Source organism: Papaver somniferum, unplaced genomic scaffold (genome assembly GCF_003573695.1).
Source record: "Papaver somniferum cultivar HN1 unplaced genomic scaffold, ASM357369v1 unplaced-scaffold_139, whole genome shotgun sequence".
Classification (NCBI taxonomy): Eukaryota; Viridiplantae; Streptophyta; class Magnoliopsida; order Ranunculales; family Papaveraceae; genus Papaver; species Papaver somniferum.
This window is the reverse complement of record NW_020623156.1, coordinates 2,253,587-2,278,047: the sequence shown is the minus strand read 5'-3', so window position 1 is coordinate 2,278,047 and position 24,461 is coordinate 2,253,587. Positions and strand designations below refer to the sequence as shown.

Sequence of the window (24,461 nt, the reverse complement as noted above, 5' to 3'; positions counted from 1 at the left end):
AATAAAGTCATACCAATACATAAGTCAGACATTGTGATTAGTTTTACCAAGATACATAATAAATTATGATCGGTTCTACTAACTTACACATATTGGTGATCCAAAGATATGCAATGAACAACAATACCAATAAGCCTAGCGATTTTCCTTTCGATTCACAAAACAAGTTTATGAATGTAATTCCTTTAAACAGATGTAAATATCATTTCATAGGATGAAATCGTCACCTTTACCCATACACATAATCAAAATAGCATTCATACGATTATGTCGATGTATTATATATGAAGTTCAAAAGATGAGCGTTATACTTCGTATTCTAATTCCTTAAAACTATGTCTCACGACTAGAGTATAATCATTCACAGCTTCGCAATTATGTTGTCAATATAGCAAGACTTGAAATATATGTTAGGAATGAAACAGTTCAAGTCAAAATATTACTAACCTCAAGAGGGAGGATGATGTCGTCGTTGTAGCTCGTCACTTCTTCACATTCTTCAAGTCTTCGAGTAATACTTGTATGTCTCTAGTGCATAATCAAGCGAAGTTATCTCTAGTACATAATCCTAGTCTTTCTAGTTTAAACTATACAAAGTTGTCTCTAGTACATAATCAAGCGACTCTTTAAATGAGTTTTGATTCACTAAAATATCACAACCAAACTTGACATACCAACGCTTGGTGGGTTCAACCGAGCTATGCTCTAACAGTTATGATTGTCGTAATATGGTGCAACAAGCAGGTTAGATGACATGTGCGAGGCACATGGCCTTGACGGTTAAGAGTTGAACACACGAGTTAGTGTTTGATTTATACTTTCTAAAAGGCTAGGAACTGCCTATGTGGCTTTAATAAATGAGTTAGGTCAGTTGGGACGGTTGACCAACTTCCTTGTAAAATAAATGTCTAAATGCCAGCAGTTACTTGTCCATAGATTTTATAAGTTTATATAGGTTTGGTGTCCGGAACAAGAAGAGTTGTTTAACCCTAAGTGTGCAGTAATAATAAGACTATGGCCGTGATTAAATCTAAGTTTTGTTGGTGCATTTGTCCCTTTGTTTGGCTTATTGTTTTTTGCATCAAGTGGTGTATGTGTATTGATTTGAAGGATTGAAATATTATGAGCAGAACCTCTATTTAGTATGGGTTGAATACAGTTTTATCCAAGAAGTGAAGAAATTGGCTAAGTGCGAATTGGCTGAGATTGTGTTATGGAGCATATTGTCGTTGTCAAGGTTGGATGTTGCATTCGGATAGTTTGAACCTGTGGCACTAGGAAACAGAACCTATGTGGGCAATGGTGGTCTCAACCAATTGACTTGTTAATTCCCTACATAAATCAGGATGTACCTTTTTTGTATAATACAAGTTGTTTCTCTTGCTAAAAAAGAAAATCCAATGTAGCACGTACCCTCTCAAACTCATATTTATACGAAAAATTTATCTAGCGGACTCAATTTTAAGTTCGAAATTAATTTTTAATACTTTGAGTCTTCAGTAATGATATAGAATAGGTTAACATGGCTATTTTAAACACTTCTAGCTTGTGCAGCTTAGAATGTTTCAACACTAGCGAAATTTCTGTATCCTATCCAATATGTGTGTGCTGGAGATAAGTAAATAATATGGCAAAAGAGTCGGGTCTGTGTGGCATGGTTGATATCATTATAATGCAAGCGAATCCAGTGATTTTTAGATATCCATAGTTTCAAACTAATAGTAAGAGATGGTCTTATTAATACTACCCGTGTGAATTAAAAGAAGTATTGTAACAATTTTTGAGTTATTCCTACAAAACGATCACCAAAACCAAACATAGTAAGGTCATGGCGAGTCGCGGTCGACTAGGTCGTTCTCTTTAAGATGTTTTGCGGCTCTGCCCAAGATTTTGCAAGCAGTTAATCATTATCCCGTCTTCTCTGGGATAAAACATTCGAGTTCACTCTCTTTCACAATCAATCTTGCATGGTGAGAGGATGTGATACTAATACTCATTCATTCTTGCTCAAAATCACTCATATAGAAAACAAAAGATGATCAGACACTTGTTTTCTCTTTATAATTCTTTTCTTCTTTTTCAAACTAAACAACATAAAAGAAAAAATCTTTATGTTTGTTCCAAACAAAAATCTGATTTATAGTCAAGTGTTTCAATGAATCTAATGAAAATTAATTATGCTATAACTCACACAATTAAAATCCATTAATAAAGAAACGGTCAAAACATTAAAAGCAAAGTATATAAATTTTATGAAAAAAATTATGAGTAATAAAAATATTATTAATGGGAAAATCAATTTATGTTCTAAAATATATATTCCAACAATCCCCACTTATGTTTTTAAAGACGTTGAGCAAAAAAGTACAGAGTTGTGCATAAAAAAAGGTGTCTCGTGACTTGAACCTTTACATAGTGTTAATAGACTCTCTAAAAATCTGACAACAGAGTGAACATAAGTCTTGAACTGTAGGAGATAAAAGATTACATAACACACCCGACTATACCAGTGTAAAGTCTTAATCCAGCACATTACGACCAGTTGCTTGTATCCAGGTTTAATGAATGATCTAGAGAACTTCCCATATCCGCATACAACGATACCACACTTTCATATTCATATAGTGAGTCTATCAAGAGTACTCCTGAAAGTACCCCAATCTAAATAGATATATAAACAACATTTAGAGTTTAAAAATCAAAAATAAACTCAACCTTTCCTCGCTTTAGGATATCGATATCATGCCCTAGAATGAATTCTTCAAAAGTATGATTCTCGCTTCTCCGTATTATCTATGACTTAGTGTCCCATTTAAACCTATGAATTATTGTCCCATTTTCTTTCAAAATATTCGTGTAACTTTAGAACCATAACCTATCTAAACAAACATGGTGAAAAACACCAATATATACCAACCTCTCACTGTATCTACAATTCACATTAACTTAGCTTGAAAAGCTTTGTTAATAACGTTTGATATCCTTGCAATGATGTGTAAACATAGCGAATACCTTCATAATCAATATTATATTCATTTCTTGGTGAGAGTTGATATTGCACATCTGTTTTTACTAGGTTTCGTTCTCTTGGTTTTGATTTCGTTTCAAATTCTATCTCATAAGTTCCAAACTTATATGAGTCACACGTTTATTTTCATACGAAATAATTCTCAATATCTTGTTTCCCAAAAGTTATTCTACGATTGAACAATCAATTTATTTTCAATCTAGTTTGGAGTTATTTGATCACTAGAGTAACTAAAAATAGCTCATGCAACATACCTCTTTTTCTTTGAAAGCTCATTGGTTATAGACCATTGTCCATTCTTTACACACCAACAAAGAAAATAGCAAATCCGTTGCTCCACACATCGGTTAATCTTCCACAATTTTTATTTCATCGCAAAATAAAAACTTGCTCAAGTGAATTTTCACCTGTCACAGTCATTTACATGTGAGCATTTGAAACCAAAAATAAGTAAAGTATGCATTTACAAAATTATCTAAAAATCAATTAAAAAATTAGTACTCTGAGTTTCTCTTAAGCATCAAACAAAGATTCAAAATTATATAGTTATAACATCATACATATTGTTATAACTTTCTACTAAGCATAATACATATTGTCATACGATTCAGAGTTACCACCTTTAATTGTAATGTATAATGCATAAAACTCATACATTGTATTCATTATCCTGGCTAGTTAGCCAAATCTATCAACCTGATATCCCGAAGGAGATACTATTCCTCAAAACCCTTTGACAAAAAGGACCTGAAAAAATCAATCTATAATTACAATATTAACTATGATTCAGTTAAGCAAAATAACAAACACATCTCGAACCCAGAGAGGTCAGCAGATGAGATGCGCACCCGAGTGAACGGAAAAGAAAGAACATAACCGAAGATAAAGTTAGGGTTTTGTAGTAATGGAAACAGAGTTGGGGATTTTGTGAAATGACCTGCAAATGTTCTGTCTTCATCAAAAGAAATTAAGTTTCCAGGCTTCTTCCCTGAAATCACTTCCCATAATCCCAAAAGTTAGCACCGGAAGAATTTATAAAACAACACCTAAGACAATATATTTGAGTTTTATGAATCTGTACCTACGAAGAGAAAAGCTGATATCGGAAAAAGAAGAGTTGCTCCAGCTGTCTAGGGTTTATGATTTCGTTCGTAGCTAAGCTAATACTTTTTCTAGTGAATATTGTGCGAAAGTAAAGAATTAAGTTATTATCTCTTGAGAATAAAAATCAAAATATGCATTAAAACACAGAGAATTATGAGATCAGGTAAAACTAAAAGATCTCCTACCAAACCATTGCTGATTGGGAATTAGTTGATTGAGACGCAAGTCAAGTCCACGTAAGTCTCTTATTTCCGGGTTTGTTAAATTTTGGGGTGCTCCGGGGTGTAGTATTAGTGGTGTGAATAAACAGGATGATCCTATTAGTTGAAATTTACTCCGGTGGGGTCAGAAGCTCTAAGAAGAGAGTTTTGTTCAGCTTTTAACCACAATAGAAAAAATTCACCAAAAATCATATTATTAACAATTAATAGTGCAGCAATTACTTAAATAACAATGTATAGTTGCATTCGTTTATGTTTCTGCTGAAAATAAAGATTTCGATGAATTGAACATAATGAACAGCATTGGTTATAGTAACTAATCCATTTAATGGCTCATCTTTTCTTTTGACACAAAGAATCTCTAATTCAACAGCTCAATCTCAAAGTGCAAACACCAAAATTTTCTCTGGTTGTCGTTAAAGAGGTGGAAGATGTGTGTGGCGCCTTAGCCATTTTTGTAGCACTGGGTGTCGTTAAACATGATACCACCATGGCCACTTCCTCTTAGACACCCTAGATCTTAAATAATCTATCCTTAGCCTGAAGCGTCCGTCCACAGCAATTTGCCACATCCCCGCATCTTGGTAAATATCTTTTAGTTGCTCGGGAAACTCTTCTGGACTCATCTCCTCTTTCCTTTCATGAAGCTTTGCAAGATAATCTGCAGCTTTATTCATTTTTCTTCCTACAGAAATGATGAAACGCCGCCAGTGTCTCCGCTTGAACATAGCACACTTGCCTACGATTTCCTGAAGAAGTGGATAAACACCAGCAAGACGGCTGTTTTTATCAACGATTGGAATGAAGGTTTTAAGCCTCCAAAGACATCTCTCGCAAGTGCCAAAGGTTGATAAACTCTGTCTATCCTCACAGAAACATCTGACATCGAACCAATAAAGACTGTTCCTTACCAGTACGGCAGCAGCGAATGAATTGGTGCGCAATTGGACGTTCCGGATTCCATACTTAATCGCAAGTTCCAAACCTCCATTAACTCTCTGCAACTCATGATAAAGTGTTGAAACTGGTTTTCCTTGAACATGAACCCCAACAGAAGCAACTAGTGGGAAACCAGAATGATAACGTATAATAACTCCATATCCAGCTTTTCTGTTCTTTCGAAAATAACCGTCTACGTATATACAAAACGTCTTTTTGTCATTGTTTCCCTTCTTACACCAAGAATTTATCCACTTCTTCTTTTTGTACAGAGCCAATTTGTAAGGAGACAACCTCGATCTCTTAATATCATCAGCAGCAATACTACTACTTATTTGATCGGCTATAGTACTACCCGTAATCATCTTATCATCAGCAGCAGTACTACTAGTTTCCTGATCGGCAATACTACGAGTAATCTTACCTGTTCTCTTCACACATAGGCTGCCGTATATATTCTGAAATACCTCGTAATCCCTTTCATCACCAGGATTCTCATTAGAGAGAGCATTATCTAACGACATCATATTTAACGACATCAAACGTAAGCTTGGTTCGTTGTTTTCTTCAACTTTATCTTCATCATCAATTAGTGGTGCATACCGGTTTTCCAGCTTTACCGGTACTGGTAAATTACTCCCAGCAAAGTCTTCTGGTGCAGAATCGTGGGATTGGCAATCATCAAAGGGGTAGTTCCCAAGTCGTAGAAGATCATTATCATCATAATCATCATCATCATATTCATCATCACTAGGAGATTCAACATCATCGTCTTCGTCTTCATAAAACCTCCGTTGCTCTAAATACTTTAGAGATCTTTCTTTTGCCTTGTGCCGTCGATGAGACTCTTTATACGTCATATAAATAATCACTGTTTGATATCTCAGTAACAAACAGTTACAAGAAAGAACAATTACACAATATAATCAGGCTCAATCCCTAAAGGGAGTAAACCCTAGGCTATTCACTCATAACTCTATCAGATCTTCATATTTTCAAAAACCCTAATCTCTCTAACCTCGGAATAGTTCCAAGTTGCACCATCTCCGTCTACGTATCCAGATAGCGAACTCAATGGGACCTCACTATTCTGGTTTCAAAACAATTGCCAAAAGCAGATTTATATAACTGCCGAAAGAACGAGCATATATACACTAAAGATGGAAAAATTGTAAGCTGAGTATTGACCAAATAATACCTTAGCAGTGTCCTTTAGTAGTTCGGTCCCAGCGGGATAAGATGCATAAAACTGATCAACTCTTCGAACACTTTCCCTTGTCCTGCAACAGAGAACAAACTTTTGGAAAGTAAATCCTTGTTATAACAAAGTAATCAAAAAAAAAAAAAAAACATAATCACTCACGCATTGCCTGTCTATCTGTAGGTCAAGACGGAAACAGAGCAATAAAATCCAGTGTAGGACACCACTCCCCTTAATTTTCTGAGTCTTACAGATAGGTTTTAAGTTTTCAAAAAGATACATTGCAGATGTGTGTTCCTGACACCAAGAGGATCAAAGCATTTCAAAATTAGCAATCAAACAAACACCATATTGGGTCACAGCTCGAATCAATCAAGCAAGCTACGTCTAAGCACATGATGATTATTTCTTTGAGGCATTCATCAAATGGTTACTGACCATTGGGTCGATTCCAATCAAAGAATTATATAAACACGAACTGGTCTTTCAAATTTCATTATACAGACAACAATTCTACACCTTACCGAGAACCATCTCTCGTGGTAGAGTCTCTATGAGTTAATAGTTTCTTCGATGTACAATTTTATTAATCAGCTCAATATAGGACACCCACACAAAAGAACATGTACAATTTTATTGATCAGCTCAATATAGCACACCCAGACAAAAGAACGTTATTTTTGTAGTGTCAATGGAGGGTAGCAATAACCAACACTGCATTTCACCCAATCAAATTAAGGAGAAGAACCAATCCATGTTGAAATATCATAACATAAAAATATTGCAACCAGAATGTTAATTTTTCAAAGCAGTTTGAGCCAATCAATCAGAAGTGCCAAACAAACAAAACAGAAGGAATAAGTATCAATTTTCCCAAAGAAAACAAAAAGGGCGTATTCCCTTAAAAGAGATGAGTTGACATAAGTACTGTTCGTTTGTTTGTTAACCCTGTGTTGCACGCCCTTCTCCGTGAGGCATTTTCTTTATTTTAAGAGCTTCAATGTCCTTCTGGGAGTAATAGTGAGGAGCAATCTCCACCAACCATTGTGGATTCACTTCCGAAACCTGCCTCATGTACTCCTTTGTCGTCAGAACCAATTCATGATAAATAATGCATCTCGAAAGGGACTGTGCAAGACCAGAACTGGGATGTATATGAACTGTTTGACGATTTTTAAAAGTTTGATATAATCCAAATTTATCCAACTTCGCTGAACGGGGGAAAAAACCTGATATGATGGCCTTCTTTACAGCCTCCAAATCATCAGCACTTGAAGTTACCTCAATTCCAACCCTCTCTAACAGTCCCTCCAACTGGTCTCTAATATCTCTGGCACGTTTCATACTTCTCACTTGAATAAAATTTTCAAAGCACCACTGAGTTGAAAAAGCTGCTTCTTTCCAGGAATTGTAGACCTTAAGCAATGCAATATGGTCCCCGCAATTCTCGGTGTAAAAGTTCATCTTTGCATTATCAGCCAGGACTTGTTTATTCTTTGGGCGGTAGAATATTGAATTTCCAACATCAAGCATAGCAGCAATTGTAATAACCTCTTCAGAGCATCTGTATTTCTCTGATGCAATTATCATTTTAGAGAGCATAGGATCAAGAGGAAACTCAGCCATCCTTCTTCCCACTAGCGTCAACTCTCCTTTGATATCCAAAGCACCAAGGACAGTGAGCAATTCCAGAGCCTGAACTATTACTTCTACCGGTGGTGGATCCATATAATCAAAATGCACCACATCATGAATGCCAAGGTTTTTGAGAGTAAGTATGACATTTGCCAGGTTAGTCCTTTGTATCTCCGGAACTGTATTTTCTTCCATATCATTCTGATAATTTTGGGATGTATACAAACGATAGCACAATCCGGGGCCTGTTCGCCCAGATCTACCAGCCCTTTGCATTGCAGATGCTTTCGATATGGGATGCACAAGTTAAGAGTCCATACCTGTCCTTGGGTTATATGACTTCAGCTTACAGAAACCGGGATCAACCACGTACTTAATTCCATCTATAGTCAGTGATGTCTCTGCTATATTTGTTGCAAGAACTACTTTTCTAGCCCCTTCAGGAGTTGGTTCGAAAATTTTAACTTGTAAATCGGTTGGAAGGTTACCATAAACCGGGCATATTATAAGTTCAGCAATCTTTGACCTTAACCCACGAATTCTGTGCTTCAAAATCTCTTCTGCGGATTCAATTTCCTCTTGTCCAGGTAGAAACACCAATATATCTCCCTGTTGTTGAGTCACGTGGATTTGGAGAACAGTGGAAACAGCAGCATCCAAGTAATCTGGCTCTGGAGCTTTTGTATTCAGTACATCAATTGGAAATGGCCTGCCAGGAATCTTAAAAATTGGAGCTCTGTCAAAGTAATCGCTGAATTTCTCAGCATCAAGAGTGGCGCTCGATATCAGCAACTTCAGATCACTTCTTGACCGAGATAGATCTTTAAGGAGACCAAACAAAATATCTGTTGAGATAGTTCTTTCATGAACCTCGTCCACCATCACCACACTGTAACTTGACAATTGAGGATCAACAAGAAATTCTCGCAACAACATTCCATCTGTCATGTACTCGAGAACGGTCTTCTTTGATGTACAATCTTCAAAACGAATGGAGTAACCAACCTCATGACCAAGTTTCACACCCATTTCCTTCGAAACTCTTGCAGAAACACTCATAGCTGCAACACGACGTGGCTGGGTGCAAGCAATCTTCTTCCCATGTTCTGTGTATCCAGCCTCATGCAAGTATTGTGGTAGCTGGGTGGTTTTACCAGAACCAGTCTCTCCCACAACTACAAGGATCTGGTGGTCTTTAATTGCCTTAAGCAGCCCCTCTCTATAAAGATATATAGGCAGATTTCTTCTTTGATCCTGATGTTTGGTAAACAACCTCAGTTTATCCGTAGACTGACTACCCGGATGACAACCAATGCACAAATCATCTTCATACTTCCCATCATCCATAACTGAAGACTCGGTGAACACAATCTGGTTATCAAAAACATACTGATAATCATCTGATTTTCTCTTCTTATCTTTTGAACCAAACTTTATAGTTGCCTTTCCAATCTGATTCTCTTCCCAAACCTCCTGATCCCCAAAAGAAATTGTCTTACCTCTAGTTTCACCCGGTTCCTTGTACCGTTGCATAGCAGCCGCAAATCTCTTATCCTGATTTATAACGCCATCCCGATCATAAGCTTCAGGCATCTCATAGTAGTCCTTATCTTCTTCCGGTCGACTCTTAATCACCTCAACAATTCTTCGTTTGTAATTTTGCCAGCGAGTTTCAAATTCACTCAACTTAACACCCCGGAACATATTATCATCATCTTCAATCTCATCCCTGATTTCCTCCAACTTCTTCTTCTCCCTGTCCTTCAAATATCGTGCTCTCGAAGCTTCTCTTAAAGCCACAATTTCACTTTTGATCATATCTTTGAATCTTCGAACCATCTCATCTTTCATTTCCACTTCCTTTGTTTGATACTGAACTCGTGTTTCCTCCTCTTCATCTTCTTCTTCTTGTCTTCTCTTTCTATACCTTCTTCTCCCATTCCCCGACTCCCTCGAATCTTTCTTCTCACTGCCAACACCAACATTACTTTTTTCCTCCTCATCTCCAGCATCCAGAAGAGTATACTTCCTCTTCTTCTGTAGTTCCTGATAATCACTCGAACCACCGGATACAGACGATGATAAACCTTTGTTACGCGGTATTCTAGAAAACAACTCTTCACAAAACAAACGAGTTTTCAGTAATAGGACAAGAACAATCAAATTCAAGCATTCTATTCATAATTTCATCAGGAGAAGATGATTGTTTCGCTAATCCAATCACATACTGAACAATCGTACAATTAGGTTTAGAATTTCGGAAAATCGATACCAATTTATCAGAGACCCATAGGTTTGTAGATTTATATGGCGAAACAGAAATTTTATATTTATCATCAGATTTTTTTACCTTCATGTTTATATATATAATCAATTCAATTACAAACAGAAAACAAATTTCAGGAAATTGAGAATTAGGGCGTTTAAAATCCTGACCTGATTGTGGAAGTTCCGTCAGACGAAGGAATTTCTAGGGCGGGCGGAATTTCTTCGGAGAGAGAGAGAGAGAGGAATAGAGGAGTTTTAGAAAATAATAAAGGGGAAACGGACTCTAGAGGGCTTATTATTACAAGGGCTTTGTGTAGGATGCCGAAAACAACCCGGTTTCCAATTGTGTATGAATTTACCTACTTACTGTACCAACCTTTAATTTATACACGCGTAGTCAAATGAGATTTTGAATGACTCCCGGAGAGTTCGCAAATCTACTGTTAGTCCATAGAGACTCTGAAGAGTCTCTTAATATCTCTTGTTATTGGTTAGAGGTTTTTTTTAAGTTATTTAAATTCTCTGAAACTCTATGTAATTGGATTGGGATTTCACAAGAGTCACTCCAACACTCCTGTTATTCGAATGAGAATTAAAAAGTCATTGATTTGTTGTTTTCAGAGATTTGGAGAGGCGTTTCTTGAAAATAGGCATGGTGAAAATCTCTCCTCAAGAGGTGATATTTCGGGAGGCTTGGAAATGTGGAGATTTTTTTGGTTTTGGGAGTGAACCATTTTTGTTTCTCCTTTTACAACAATCACTTATTGCCACTTGCGCCGTAATAAAACTCCGCATAGGAAATCAGTGACGAGATAGCATAGCAAATAAAATATGGGACGGGTGGAATAAAGAGAACGAAAATTTAGGCACTGGGAAACAATGAGATTTATCTTGACAACAGACACATATTTCATTAGGTATTCATGGTACTTTTATAATTATTGTCACGTGAATAATAAAAAACTTGGTAGATGTTTGGAATTAGTCGGGGGATATTATACAATTTTTTGTCTCTACAAGTCACATAAACTTTCTACAAGTCTCATTTTTTTTTGTCTCTACAAGTCTCATGTTTTGTGTTTACAAGTCACAAAGACTCTCTAAAATACTCTCAGAGAATCACTAGAAATCTCTAAATTTTCAGAGAATCTCCGGGAGTCACTCAAATTAAAAATCTATGAGAGTCTATAGAAATCTTGGTTGACTAGCCCATACTTTTTATTTTATTTATTTTATTATTATTATATATTTTTTTAATATACCTCTCTAAAAGAGTATCAGTATCAATATAGTTGGAGATATTTTGTGTTTCCTCTACTGAAAATTTCTCTCATCTCACCATTTTAGATATGGTATCAGCTAAATGATTAGCATCCCTTTTAACATGAGTTATTTTCTAACAATGAAAAGTAGAAAAAATAAGTTTTACGTCTCTAATGACTTTCCTATTTTCGCAACTAACAAACAAGTTATTCATTATGATTGATTTCACAACATTTTCCGCATCATCACTACACCAAAAATGAAGTTTTGCAACTGGATCTCGTTGTTACAAATCGGGGTCGCAACTGTGCTCAGCTGTTGCGAAAGGGGGCGACTTGAATTTTGGAAACGGAAATGTAGTTGTTGCGAACTCCGAGTCGCAACTGTTTTCAACTGTTGCGACTCAAAAATTTCGCAACATCTAGGTAGCAGTTGCGAAATTTTTACTATTAGTTGCGATTCTTGACTAATTCAACGGAGACTGACCAAAAAAATTGCGGTAAAAAGTGAGAAACAGATTTCAGCAGTTGCGCAAATGCTTGACTAAGTCAAAGAAGACCGACTTCTATTTTGTGGTACAACTTCAGCAACAGATTTTGGCTGCTACTAATGCTTTGCAATAGAAAAAGAAAAAAGAAAGTAAGTCTTTGTTGACCTGGTCAAAAAATCTCTGCCATTCTATTTTATCCTGCAACTACCCATAAACCTATGATTCAATCCATCAATCAATCATACTGTGCACCACTTATATTGATATTAATATGCTCAATGATTACATAAGAACAAAATTTAAGAAATTTATAAAAGAAGAGAAGGAAACAACTATATGTTTATCATTTGTGACCACATTTTCTCTAGATTTCAGTAGACTCTAACGTAGTCTAGTTTCAGAAGAGAAGACACATATATACAAAGAATATAAGAAACTCCTACTTGTAAATCAGTTGTTTCCTTCTCTCGCCTTGGTTGTTCTTTCAGCTTCCTCCTGATGCCTTCTTCATTTTAACTTCTTCTTTCTCACAACGTTTTGCCTCATCTGCCTCTTCTTGCCAACATATCCAAATTAAATCGCAAAACAAGTCCTGGAAAGAAAAAGTAAAGAAATTTGACTTAACATGAGGGAAGGAGAAAACATAAACATTGAATAAACATCATCGAGTAACAATGACAATGACTACATCAATATTTCATAATCTTCTTAAATCCACTACCCAATACTCAAGATTAAATTGGCAAACCAATTACTAAAGCTACCACCTTCTAAACTATTTGCACCATGTTTGTATCTGCACGTCAAGCATCACTGGAAAATTATAGAGCCGGAGGAGATTTTACCCGCAGATTCCACTTGCCTAGCATCCCAATGGGTTTAGTATCTCATCCCTTAAGCAATAGTCCAACCAGAGTAAAAACACCACTATCACTACCACTACAACTTCATTTTCACTAAAAGGGATGTACAATCTACAATCACACATAGAGAAAAAAAATAAACCATTCAAATAACTTACTGAATCTTTCAATTTGTTGTTGAGAACTTATAACATTAGGAGGAAGAAAACCACAAAGATCAAGTCGATCTCTCTCCGTCATCAAAAAAAACAACCCCTTAATTAAAAATCAGACCACACTCATCAATGATTTATCCAACGTTACCAATTCTAAGCGCCTAGGAGGAAATAGTTCGGCGAATGTTTATAGATGATTCAATTGTTTTAGCATTACATGGTTGACTGGGGTCTATATAAGAAAGAGCACGCTTTTCACATCCTAGAGGATCTGAATGCGTGGTTACTGACTGGTTATCTGGAGTTTCAGGCATTTCTCCAGGTACCAGAAATATTTGTATTCATGTAAGCAAACGACAATGCTAAACAAACTCTGGCAAGTTTAAACAAAATGTGACAGTAGAATAATTCTACGCGTCAGTTTCGGCATCCCAAACTGAAATTGTAGAGTTGCAACACACCAGATATCACAAAGCATTGCCAATTCTAAACCACCTTCAGTTCAAACTTGAAGTCCTCCCATAAAAGCAACTGTTAGATTTCTCGCCTCTGCTCAACAAACATTCGTCAACGGGTTTTTTCATCGTTAGGCAATAATTTACGAAGAATATAACATACCTTATCGTTGGATAGAATCATAGAATTATCCCCTACCAGGCCAATCAAAACACTAATTACACTGTATAAAGTAAAAATCTTATACAATACTAAGTACAACGAAGGAACATAATTAATTCTAGATTGATTTAGTGTTAGTCGGATTCAGAGATTTGTCCTGGAAGATGCATTCATATCTTTCTTTCCATATTATCCAACATCTAACCATGAGAACACATCTTCAGTGAATTATTTCCCCTATGCTTGTATTTCTCTCATTGACAAACTAAGAGATAATCAAGTCTCTGACACTCTGACAATTGATGGATACTTGATTAATGTTGATGTTAAGAAGTCTCCATACAACTATGGCATGATTACAATTAAGCAGTAGATGGAAGAGGGATTCTTCTTCAAAATTGCAAATACAGCAGTGACGTTCAATTGAGTGGTTATATTGAGATAGTCTTTGCTTTGTTGGAACTATATCCTTAATACATTTCTAGATAAACAACTTGACTTTATGAGGCAATTTCATCTTTTATAATTCCATCCAGGCTTCCTTAGGAACAACACTACCAGCCACTTGATGTTGAACTCTTCTCTCAACAAGTTTGTTGTAAGTACTTTTAACTGTGAAGTTCTCGTACATCTTAAAATGTCTTCTTCAGTATGTGATAGTTGTTTTCTTTTGATTCTTTCCAAATTTTCTAGAGAAAAAAAAAGTGTTTATAAGCTGAAGATTCCAATTGTTGGTTCCTGTGATGATAAGTTCACTGACAAACACGTACTGCAAGTGAGCTGGGTGAAGAGGTTCCACCTTATATGCTTTAATCCTAGAATCCACTTATCAACCCAAATTTTGGTTGATTTACCATTATTAACGTCAATGAAGTAGTTCTGCTGAAGAATTTAAACACCCAGTTCAATGTCTTTCCAGACCCATGAAGAGTTACTTTTTTCAGTGTTTAAATGCATAAATTCATCATTCTTAAAGTATTTTTCCTTAAGAACTTGCCTCAACAATGATCATATTGATGATAAATTCTCCAAGCTAGTTTTTTAAATAAGGAATGGTTCAGCATCTCTAAACATCTAAAAGATAGACCACCCAAATCCTTAGTTATATTGTTTTGCCAAGCTTTGAATAATATCCAATTTCCTTATTAGCTTCTTTTATCGTTTCACAACTTCTTCAAGAAAAATCTTACTTTCCATGACTGTAGCCAAAGACAAATTTTCTCGATAGGCTGCAAAAATTGTGAAGGAAACTAGAGCCTAAGAGACCATGGGGAGGCTCTCCCAATAAGATCCTTTTTTTAGAAAATTACAAACATCTGGAGTGAAGTGATTCACTCTCCAGTCAAAATATTTCAAACAACAGACTTGGTAAAAAAATCATTCACACGATTAGCTTCTTATAGTTTTGGATATATAATAACAAAAAAGAGGTCGCAGATCTTGGATGTCTTAAATTAGCCACTTGATGTGTCAGGGAGGAATGATGGTACCTTGGCACCATTTGAAAGTGAGATGAGAGTCGCGCCCCACCTTAAGATGTTATATTCCTAGTTTTTTAGCCAAAAGAAGTCCTTGATGAATTGTACAAACTTTTGCCACATTATTGGATGTTTTATGTAATTGCTCAGCATAAGCATCCACAAACAACCCATTATCATCCACCCCCATCCCATCTCCCCATAACTGCAAAATTATGGTGAATAAAAAAATCCATATCGAAGTTGATGCAAAACATATCATAGAATCTATCATCGAGGAAGGTCCTCTTATTCATTAAGAAAATAAGAATACTTTAAAAATAAAATAAAACATATGTCCTTATAATTTTATTATTGTTAGATTTTTTTCAATAGAGGACAACCAAGTTGCTAATAATAGCATGTGATGCATTGCTAAATGTGATGTGTCCAAGTATGTGGTATGTGCGTGTGTATTTGAGAGTCTAAGAGAGTTCACAATCGAGTATATATACTCTTGTCTCTCAACTGTAAGATCATCTTTCTATTATCAAACAATTGAATCAAACCAGAGCAATGTAGACATCAGGTCCTGTGTTACTATCGTAACATCGAGAGGAAAGCCTCACAACGTCGATCCTTGGGTGTAATCTCAAATTTCATCACCACCACCACTATAAATTCATCTTCTGCTGCTGCTGATGTTCTTCCTAATTCACTTCTGCTGCTGCTAGAATAGAAATTAGATGATGATTTTCTGACATCCTACTAAGAATTAAGTGTAATTTTTTCAAAGTTTACTCTCTTAAATTAAAGACTGATTCATATTCATCAACGATTTCTAGATCTGTATTAGCAATAATTGGTTTTATTCCACTTTATATGAAGTTTTGAGTGAAGTTTCATCGAGCTTTCTATATGGAGTTTATTACTAGAGGTTTTGGTAGAAATTAGGATTTCATTTCGATATCTGCTAAGTCAACAAACAAAATCAAGCATTATTCTCATATGTGAAATTTGGTTTTCCAGTTTGTGTTCTTGACGATTTTTTAATACAATCTGGGGTCTAATGGGTTTTTATTTCAAATTATATTTCGGTTGGTTTCTAAGTCCTCAATCTCAACTGGTAAACCGAATCAATGTTATCATCTAATGCTACGTTAGACTCCAAGTCAGTGATTGAAGACTTTAGAAGAGGTGTAGTCCCTTGTTTACCCCAAATCAACGATTTTAGGACATTTATAGGTGTTGCTTTGAATTTAAGAGACACAAATAAGTGTCTCAAATCGTGCGTCCGGAATCGTTTGAGACGATTGAAACGACACATGTAGTGTCTCTTACTTTATTAAAGTGACACATAAGTGTTTCTTAATTTAATTAGCGACGCGTATTTGGATATCAAAGCAACATATAAAATAATTAAACAACACATATAAATGTCTCAAATTCCATAATTATTATAAAAAAAAAGATAAAAAATCATTTGGAAATTTCAGAAAATTTAATTAATTGCTATATACTTCATGAAGATACATATGATTCTAGTTTGTTATCCCAAATCAGTAACTTAAGCGTCCAAAAAAAGCTATCAATATCTCAAAACAAAAATCAAATTCAAGCCCTATGAAGCAGTTTAACACTATTACACAATTTTAAAGTCCTTCAAACTTGAACATTTTCCTTGCACACATGCACCTTTTAGCGGAGTTTCCTTCTTCTCATCGATTTTCTTATCACTTTACGTCCACAGATGCTGCTAATTTGTCTTCCCTTTGCAGTGACCAACACATAGGCTGGGTTTGGTAATGTATTTATTTTTCCAAAAGCATTTTCAAAACCTATATATGTTAATAATTTTTGAAATTGGTGTTTGGCAAAAAAAATCAAAGTGTTTTTTACCCAAAGAACTTCCCAAATTCCTCAATTTTTAAAAGCTGGGGAGGAGGAGCTTTTAAAAGCTACAAAAGCATAAGCTTTGGTCCCTCCAAGATTTAATGCTTGATTTATCATTTTTGTTCCTATTTTATTTTTTAAATGACAAAAATTACCCTTAAAAATATATACAATCAATTTTTTATTTTTATATTTTATTCTTTAAATATTATTATATTTTATTTCAAACTATTTTATGATACCATTTCATTTAATTTATCAAAAGTAAAAATAAAAACAAAAACAAATGTTAAATATTTATTTAATTTTAGTTTGATTTTTTGTTTGAAAATTATATACATATATATATATATATATATATATATTAAAAAGAACCTACAATTGGGGGATACCATCAGAAATTGGGGGATACTCACAGTTATATAGGACTAGATTTTGGTTAAGGGGTTCTTTTTTTTAGTGATAAAAAGTCAACAATGTCCTTCATTTTAATATAAACTAAAAAGAAAATTTTAAAAGTATCCCCTCATTGTTTTTCACAATCTCTTGTTTTCTACGGCTGCTCCTCTTCTTCTTCTTCTTCTTCTTCTTCGCTTCCTCCATAACTTCTTCAATCTATCATCAATTAATCGACGATCAAAACCACTCAATACAATGGCTCCGGTTAGAAGGTGATTAATACCCATTTAATTTCGTATTGATTTGATTGAATTTTGATGGGTTTTAATCAAAAATTAGGTTAACAGAAGAGTTGTCGGTATTGCTTAGGGTATGAGCGCAATACCGACTGTGACTATCGGTATTGATTTGAGTTTAAACACAATACCGACTGGGACTATCGGTATTGGCCGGTTGTTGAAGACAATACCGAAAGTTCTTTCACCTAACTAGTATCTGTTTTCAGAACCAACTTCAGGTGTAGACAATACCGAAAGTTGTTGAAGACAATACCGAAAGCTTCATAAACTCCACTTGCAGTCTTAAATGCCATTTCATCAAGACCTTCGTGAATCATAGATGCAGCTACAACGTATGTTACTCCAATCCATTTTTCTTTTGACTGGATTGATGTCATGTCAACTGTCCTATCTGGTCATACACGTCTTTTGCCTTCTGAAATTTGAGCCGGAAATGTTCCTCCGAAGCTGGAGCACTTATCCTTGTTACGTGATTTGGAATTTATATCTAAAGTTCTGAAACATAAAATTAATATCTAAAGTTCAATCTTAATATATTTGGGGGATACCCAAGGGTGATTTAGTCATTATCTTTTATTTTTGATAAGAGGTTTTTTAAATTACTTTATAATGTTTTTATTTATTTATTTTGAGTATCCCCCAATTTCTGGTGGTATCTGATGTATTGTGGATGTCCCATATCGATATTGAAGCACCATTTATAGTCCATCCTAGAATTACTTTGAACATGTCAAGTATGCCCTTGGTGCTAGTATAAATTAGAAGACATAAGGCTAAAGGAGAAAGTTTTGGTTTTAGAATATTGTGTGAAGAATGAGAGGTTCTCTTCTTTCAAACCTAATTGCTATCTCTAGGGGGAATTAGATCATCTAATTCTAGAGTATCAACTAGATGCCTCTCATAATCTTATAGTTTCCAATTTAATTGGGTAGAAATTGTAAGTTATTTGAGAAGAATCTCCATTTTTAGGTTCTTCCTTTATTCAAAGGGTAGAAGAAACTAATTTGGTTGATTATTTATCCATTCCAAGTTATCAATTTCAATTTATTTTCATTAAGCTTCCACTTCTCATCATTTGGTATCAAGAGCTTTGGTTTGATTGTCAAGGGGAAAAGGTGGTGATTGGTGAAGATACTTGTTCTTGAGGTGAACACTACTCATATCTTTATCAAGTATTTTGGGTTGATTATTATGTTCTTTGATAGTATTTTCAAATTGGGTTTTTCAATCTTATATTGATTTCATAATAGTTTACAAAAGAGAAGTTGATTTGGGTAGGATTCATTCAAAGGATGTGTTAATGAATATTGTACATGAAGTGTTTGATGATATGTATCTAAGAATGAGGGAAATTTGTGAAGAATATTATTGGAAACTTGTAAGTCTCCATCACCAAGTAAGGATTCTACCTAATGATTGTGATGATGTAAGTGAACTAGAAGTATCAATTTTGGTTGGTGGATATGAGGATGAAAAAATTGCCCACAAGATGTTTGATGAAATGACTCCACCAAAATTTGATAGTTATTTGAGTCATGGGGAAAGTGAAATAGTGGGTAATCTTCCAATCTATCAAGATGGCATGAATGTGGATCACATCTTTGATTATTTTACTATCATGGATCAGTGCTATCATGTAAGAATCAAGAGAAAGAAGAATACAATCTTTTGAGTTCAATTTTTGATGAGGTATTTAATGGTAGTGAAGTAAAAGATTTTGGTGTACCAAGGTATGATATTAAATTGGAAAATGTTATGTTAGAAGCATCTCGAGAACAATTTCAAGTATGTGAACCGGCTACCGGAAGCAAGCCTTCACTCAAGCTACAACAAAATGGAAAGTCAATATATATTAATCCAATTTGGGGATTTCGTTAAAGACAAGTTCCATGGATTTCGTTACCGTGCAAGGTTGAGAGAAATGCTTGGTGTTTCTTTACTACTTGAGGATGCTTTTAACCACGACCTCAAAATGCTACATTTGGCGAGTAACTATAATGGAAGGTGTAGAGGTAGAATTGTCTTCAAGCAAGGAAGAAATTCAAGCACTAATGGAGAATATGCTTTGAAGAATTCGTGGACGAATTTGTTCAAACAAGGGGAGGATGATGTATTTACAAACGAAGAAATACTTGGTGTGTCATTACTACTTGAGGATGGTCTCTACTATGACCATAAAGTGCTACATTTAGTGAGTAACTACAATGGAAGGTGTTGAGGTAGAATTGTCTTCAAGCAAGGAAGAAGTTCAAGCACAAATGGAGAATACGCTTTGAAGAATTCGAGGACGAATTTGTTTAAAGAAGGGGAGGATCATGTATTGTGGATGTCCCATATCGATATTGAAGCACCATTTATAGTCCATCCTAGAATTACTTTGAACATGTCAAGTATGCCCTTGGTGCTAGTATAAATTAGAAGACATAAGGTTAAAGAAGAAAGTTTTGGTTTTAGAATATTGTGTGAAGAATGAGGTTCTCTTCTTTCAAACCTAATTGCTATCTCTAGGGGGAATTAGATCATCTAATTCTAGAATATCAACTAGATGCCTCTCATAATCTCATAATCTCCATTTTTAGGTTCTTCCTTTATTCAAAGGGTAAAAGAAACTAATTTGGTTGATTATTTATCCATTCCAAGTTATCAATTTCAATTTATTTTCATTGTAAGCTTCCGCTTCTCATCTCCCCCAATTATGGGTTTTTAAAAAGTGGTCAATTAATATTTTATAGTAAAAAAGATTAATCATTTTTAACCCAATAAAATTGAATACAACTAAAACTATTTTCAGAGATACGTTTGTTTTTGTCATCTTCCATAACAACAATGGTTGAATCTAATATTTTAACAAACACACTTTGGTTGCTTTTTTTAACAGCTTTAACTTTAATTAATATTTTACCAAACGTCTAACTGCTTTTGTCTCACAGCACAGCCCAACAACGGACAGCAGAAAAGTGCTTTTATAAAAGCCGCAACAATACCAAACTAAGCCTTAGTTCCAAGCTAAGTTACAACCTGCAGGCTTCAGCACCAAAACACCACGATGACATATCACTGACAGTTTACCGATATCATTTGGCTAAAATTTAAAAATCAGAACCATGTAGAGTATCATGTCATTATATAAAGCTTTGACATTCCCAGGTAGAAACGGTTTTTTTCATACTTCTTTCAATTTGTAAAAACTGATCAACAACCCAAATATCACTACAAAGGAGAAACAATAGAATTTTATGCTCTCCTCTGAATTAAGTATAGCCAAAATATCGTGTATCAAGGGGATGAAAAAAAGTCTTTCATACTTGGTACCATCCAAGTTACAAAAGTATGGCACAAACAGCAATGACTTGTTCATTATTCTAGAAAGTGTAATATGATATAAGTAAGAACAAAGAAATTTCCTGCAATAACAACAAAATACTTACTAGTCAGTGATGAACCAAGATCAGAAAATGACGAAATCCCTAACCATACGTCTGAAGTCTTAAGTTATTGGCCTTTAGTAGGAGCTCATGTATTGAAAGAAAATAGTATAAGGAACTTAGAACGCCGCTGACACTGCCAACTAGTGAAGGGCTTACTTATGGGTACCCTTCATAACCCATTGGCATCAGAACTGAATAAATAAAGGCAAAGTAGTTGGAAATCTAACTTTCCATTCTGCAAAATTTAACAACAGTTATAACACAGATGTGCAAACAGCGGTTGGAGATCAGAGCATTTAGGTGTGTATGCCAGTGGGTCGATCTTCATGTTCAGATAAAATACAATCAGCGCATGATCCAACATAACAATCTATTCAGCTAAATGTTTACCTTCATATGGTGTTCCTCTAAAGAAAGCAAACCGGGCTCAGTAAAATAACCTTGATATCAGCTCCAGAGAATTCATCCTTAATCTTCACAAACTATTCTAGCTAGGTTCACATCATAGGCCAATGTCATGCATGAAGCGTGGATCTATGTTCTACAAACACGAAAACAATTAAAACACAATCACGAAGAATGAAGACTGCACAGGAATTCATACTGCATTAAGACAACACAATTAACAAAATATTATGATATTAGGGCCAAAAATACAATTTGGCAGTTTATGGATGAGAACAAGTACTTAATAAATGTGTCTCCTTGTTTTGGTGACAGGAAGAGGGAACTCAATGTCCCAATCTATTTGTCCAGGCTTTAGCAAAGCAGGATCAATTTTTTTTTGTTGCAGGAATGACTTTTGACATATCCTCATGAATCAAAACCATCAAACTGGTTCAACAGTTGTAATATGGTACTCTGAATCTCGGGTTCACCTCCTGACACATTGTACCTAGTGGAACACAGTTAACAATTAAGAAACAAATAATAAAAATATTTCTGCAGACACAAGAGTATGATAGAATTGGACCTGAAATCTACCACTCTGAGTACCTCTCCTTCATGATCACTAAGCAGTTGAAGCTAAAAATAAATAAAATACAAAGCTAAGTAACTATCACGATTTAATTTAGTGTAAGAAAACATTGGAATCTCAAGTCGTTGGTACATGAATTCTATAACTCTAAGCACCTGGTCATACCTTAAGGATTTGCACAACTAGAAAACCTAAAGAAAACTCCATACAGTTGAGTAGCATTTTCCCCGTAAGAATTCACTACCTAATAAACATAAATAACTCATAATGTCTGCTAATATATCTACACAACCCAAAAAAATCATAACAGAATACGAATAAGAAGGCAACAAAACACAAACGACTAAAAATAATCAATTAAAACCATAAATACACACAATTATACCAGAAACTGAACAAGAAGGCAACAAGACTCGAATGACTAAAACTCGATCAATGCATGACATAAAAACAAAACTTATTCCACTTTTTCAACTCATAAAAAACAAGCCAGACTCAATGCATCAAAACCAGATACCAACACTTTAGAGACAAGAAATCAGGGGCGGAAGCACAGGTTGACTAAACCTGGCTGTAGCCCCCCCTAAATTTTAGGAAACTTCAACTTAAGCATATAATTACCCACTATTTCCGTATAAATTGTAATCTAGTCCACCAAGTCGATGCATTTAGTCCACCAAGTCCAATACATTTAGTCCACCCAGTTAGCCCACTGCGGAGGAAATTTACTACAAATGTTTTTGAGTTTCGAAATTGCTCTCAAAAACAAACATTTGTAGTAGAGTTTCGAAATTGTTCTCAAAAGCATTTGCAGTAGAGTTGAAACCAACTGAGATCTTGGATTACCGAGCCACTAAGTATACATTTCAAACAATGGAATTCTTTTGACCCCATACATATTGGTGTTATCATTTTCAAACATTGTTATTAAAGCAAAGGCCATGGACTCAAGGTAATGTTTCTAAGTTATACTTACGATGTCTACTAGGTTTACTTGCATGACATGCTAAGTGATAGAATCTCAGACACAAAGCATTATTTATTATTACTTGGCGAACAATTTCGTTTTCGCTAGCAACACCATACAGGTTCAGTACCATATGAGAGTCCACTTTGGAAAAAAAAATTTAGCCCCCTTATTCGAAATCCTGGTTCCGCCACTGCAAGAAATACATGTTCAAGATCGAACACCTTTATCAGATTCATACCCATAACACTTATTCTCTAATTAAAGATCAAACATGTTATAACAAAAGGAAAACTGACAGACCCACAGTGAGAAACCAAATTATACCCCGTAAATGAAAATCAGTTCATAAAAACAAAAATCAAACACACAAAACTAGCAAAATATCGAGAGAAAAAAGCAAACAAATAGGGTTAGAGTTATACCCGAGGATTTGCAGTTGAATCTTCCAAAAATTTTACTTCAATCTTCTCCTACGAGTTTCAAACACAAATATTAGAAATCAACTAGGGTTTACAAATCAAAGAATTTTTTTGATTTCTCTAGAAGGGGTATTTCATACATGAGGTTAGGGTTTTTACTTCAACAAATCGAATCTTCTTCAGAGAGTTTCAAGCTAAAAGTAAAAATCGATCTGGTTTACAAAATCTAAGAATCTGATTCGTAAAATAGGGGTTTTCATACCACTTTTTAGGTTTAAAAAATCACAAATCAGTTCGAGACTTTTGGTTTAATTTCTGATTTTGGTTTGATTTCTGGTTTCTCTCAATCTCTTTCACTCGATTTACTGATTTTTTTCTCTGGTTTCTTTGAGCAAAGAAGAAAGAAAGAAGGCGAGAAGATAAAAAAAAAAAAAAAAAGACACAGAAGGAAGAGATAAAGAGATGAGGCAAAAGAAAGAGGTGGGCTAATTAACCTAGCGGTTTTAGGGGACCCCAAAGGATTTAGGGGCCATCAATTTATACCCAGCCAAACACTCTAGTTAAGGGGTACCCTATATGATATTGAAGTTACATAAATGCCCTTATGGTAAAACTGTATGAAAACCAAATCAAAAACAATTCTACTCATTTCAACTCTTCTTCTTCCAGTTTCCTATTATCTTTCGATTATGGAAGAAAAAAAAAAATTCCGCTCCAAAGTCAAATGGCCCCAATTAGGTAAGAATCTATCATTTTTGGGGTTTATTTCGCTTTAATTCGGCGAATCGAGAAAAAATAATTCTAGGGTTTTCGGTTATTTATCCAGATTCGG

General features: G+C 35.0%; 1 protein-coding gene, 1 long non-coding RNA gene and 1 pseudogene across 12 annotated transcripts; all 3 read right to left on the bottom strand.

The window, feature by feature from the left end:
• Window positions 1–4,570: 4,570 nt before the first annotated feature.
• Window positions 4,571–6,647, bottom strand: LOC113335269. The gene is made up of 2 exons (XM_026581376.1): window positions 6,491–6,647; window positions 4,571–6,382 (listed from the first exon to the last, which is right to left on the bottom strand). Exon 2 carries the CDS (start codon window positions 6,150–6,152, stop codon window positions 4,827–4,829), a length of 1,326 nt encoding a protein of 441 aa, XP_026437161.1. The 5' UTR covers window positions 6,153–6,382; window positions 6,491–6,647; the 3' UTR covers window positions 4,571–4,826.
• A 196-nt stretch (window positions 6,648–6,843) lies between these two features.
• Window positions 6,844–10,697, bottom strand: LOC113335268 (annotated as a pseudogene).
• A 9,963-nt stretch (window positions 10,698–20,660) lies between these two features.
• LOC113335311 lies at window positions 20,661–24,039 on the bottom strand. 11 transcript variants are annotated; one of them, XR_003353259.1, is made up of 7 exons: window positions 23,770–24,039; window positions 23,633–23,680; window positions 23,217–23,400; window positions 22,406–22,484; window positions 22,235–22,287; window positions 21,950–22,156; window positions 21,039–21,802 (listed from the first exon to the last, which is right to left on the bottom strand). It is a non-coding gene; the product is annotated as an uncharacterized LOC113335311 (long non-coding RNA). The 11 variants fall into 11 exon arrangements; XR_003353263.1 differs by having other exon boundaries at window positions 23,290–23,400; XR_003353258.1 differs by lacking the exons at window positions 22,235–22,287; window positions 22,406–22,484 and adding an exon at window positions 20,661–20,858 and having other exon boundaries at window positions 21,262–21,802.
• Between the last annotated feature and the right edge of the window lie 422 nt (window positions 24,040–24,461).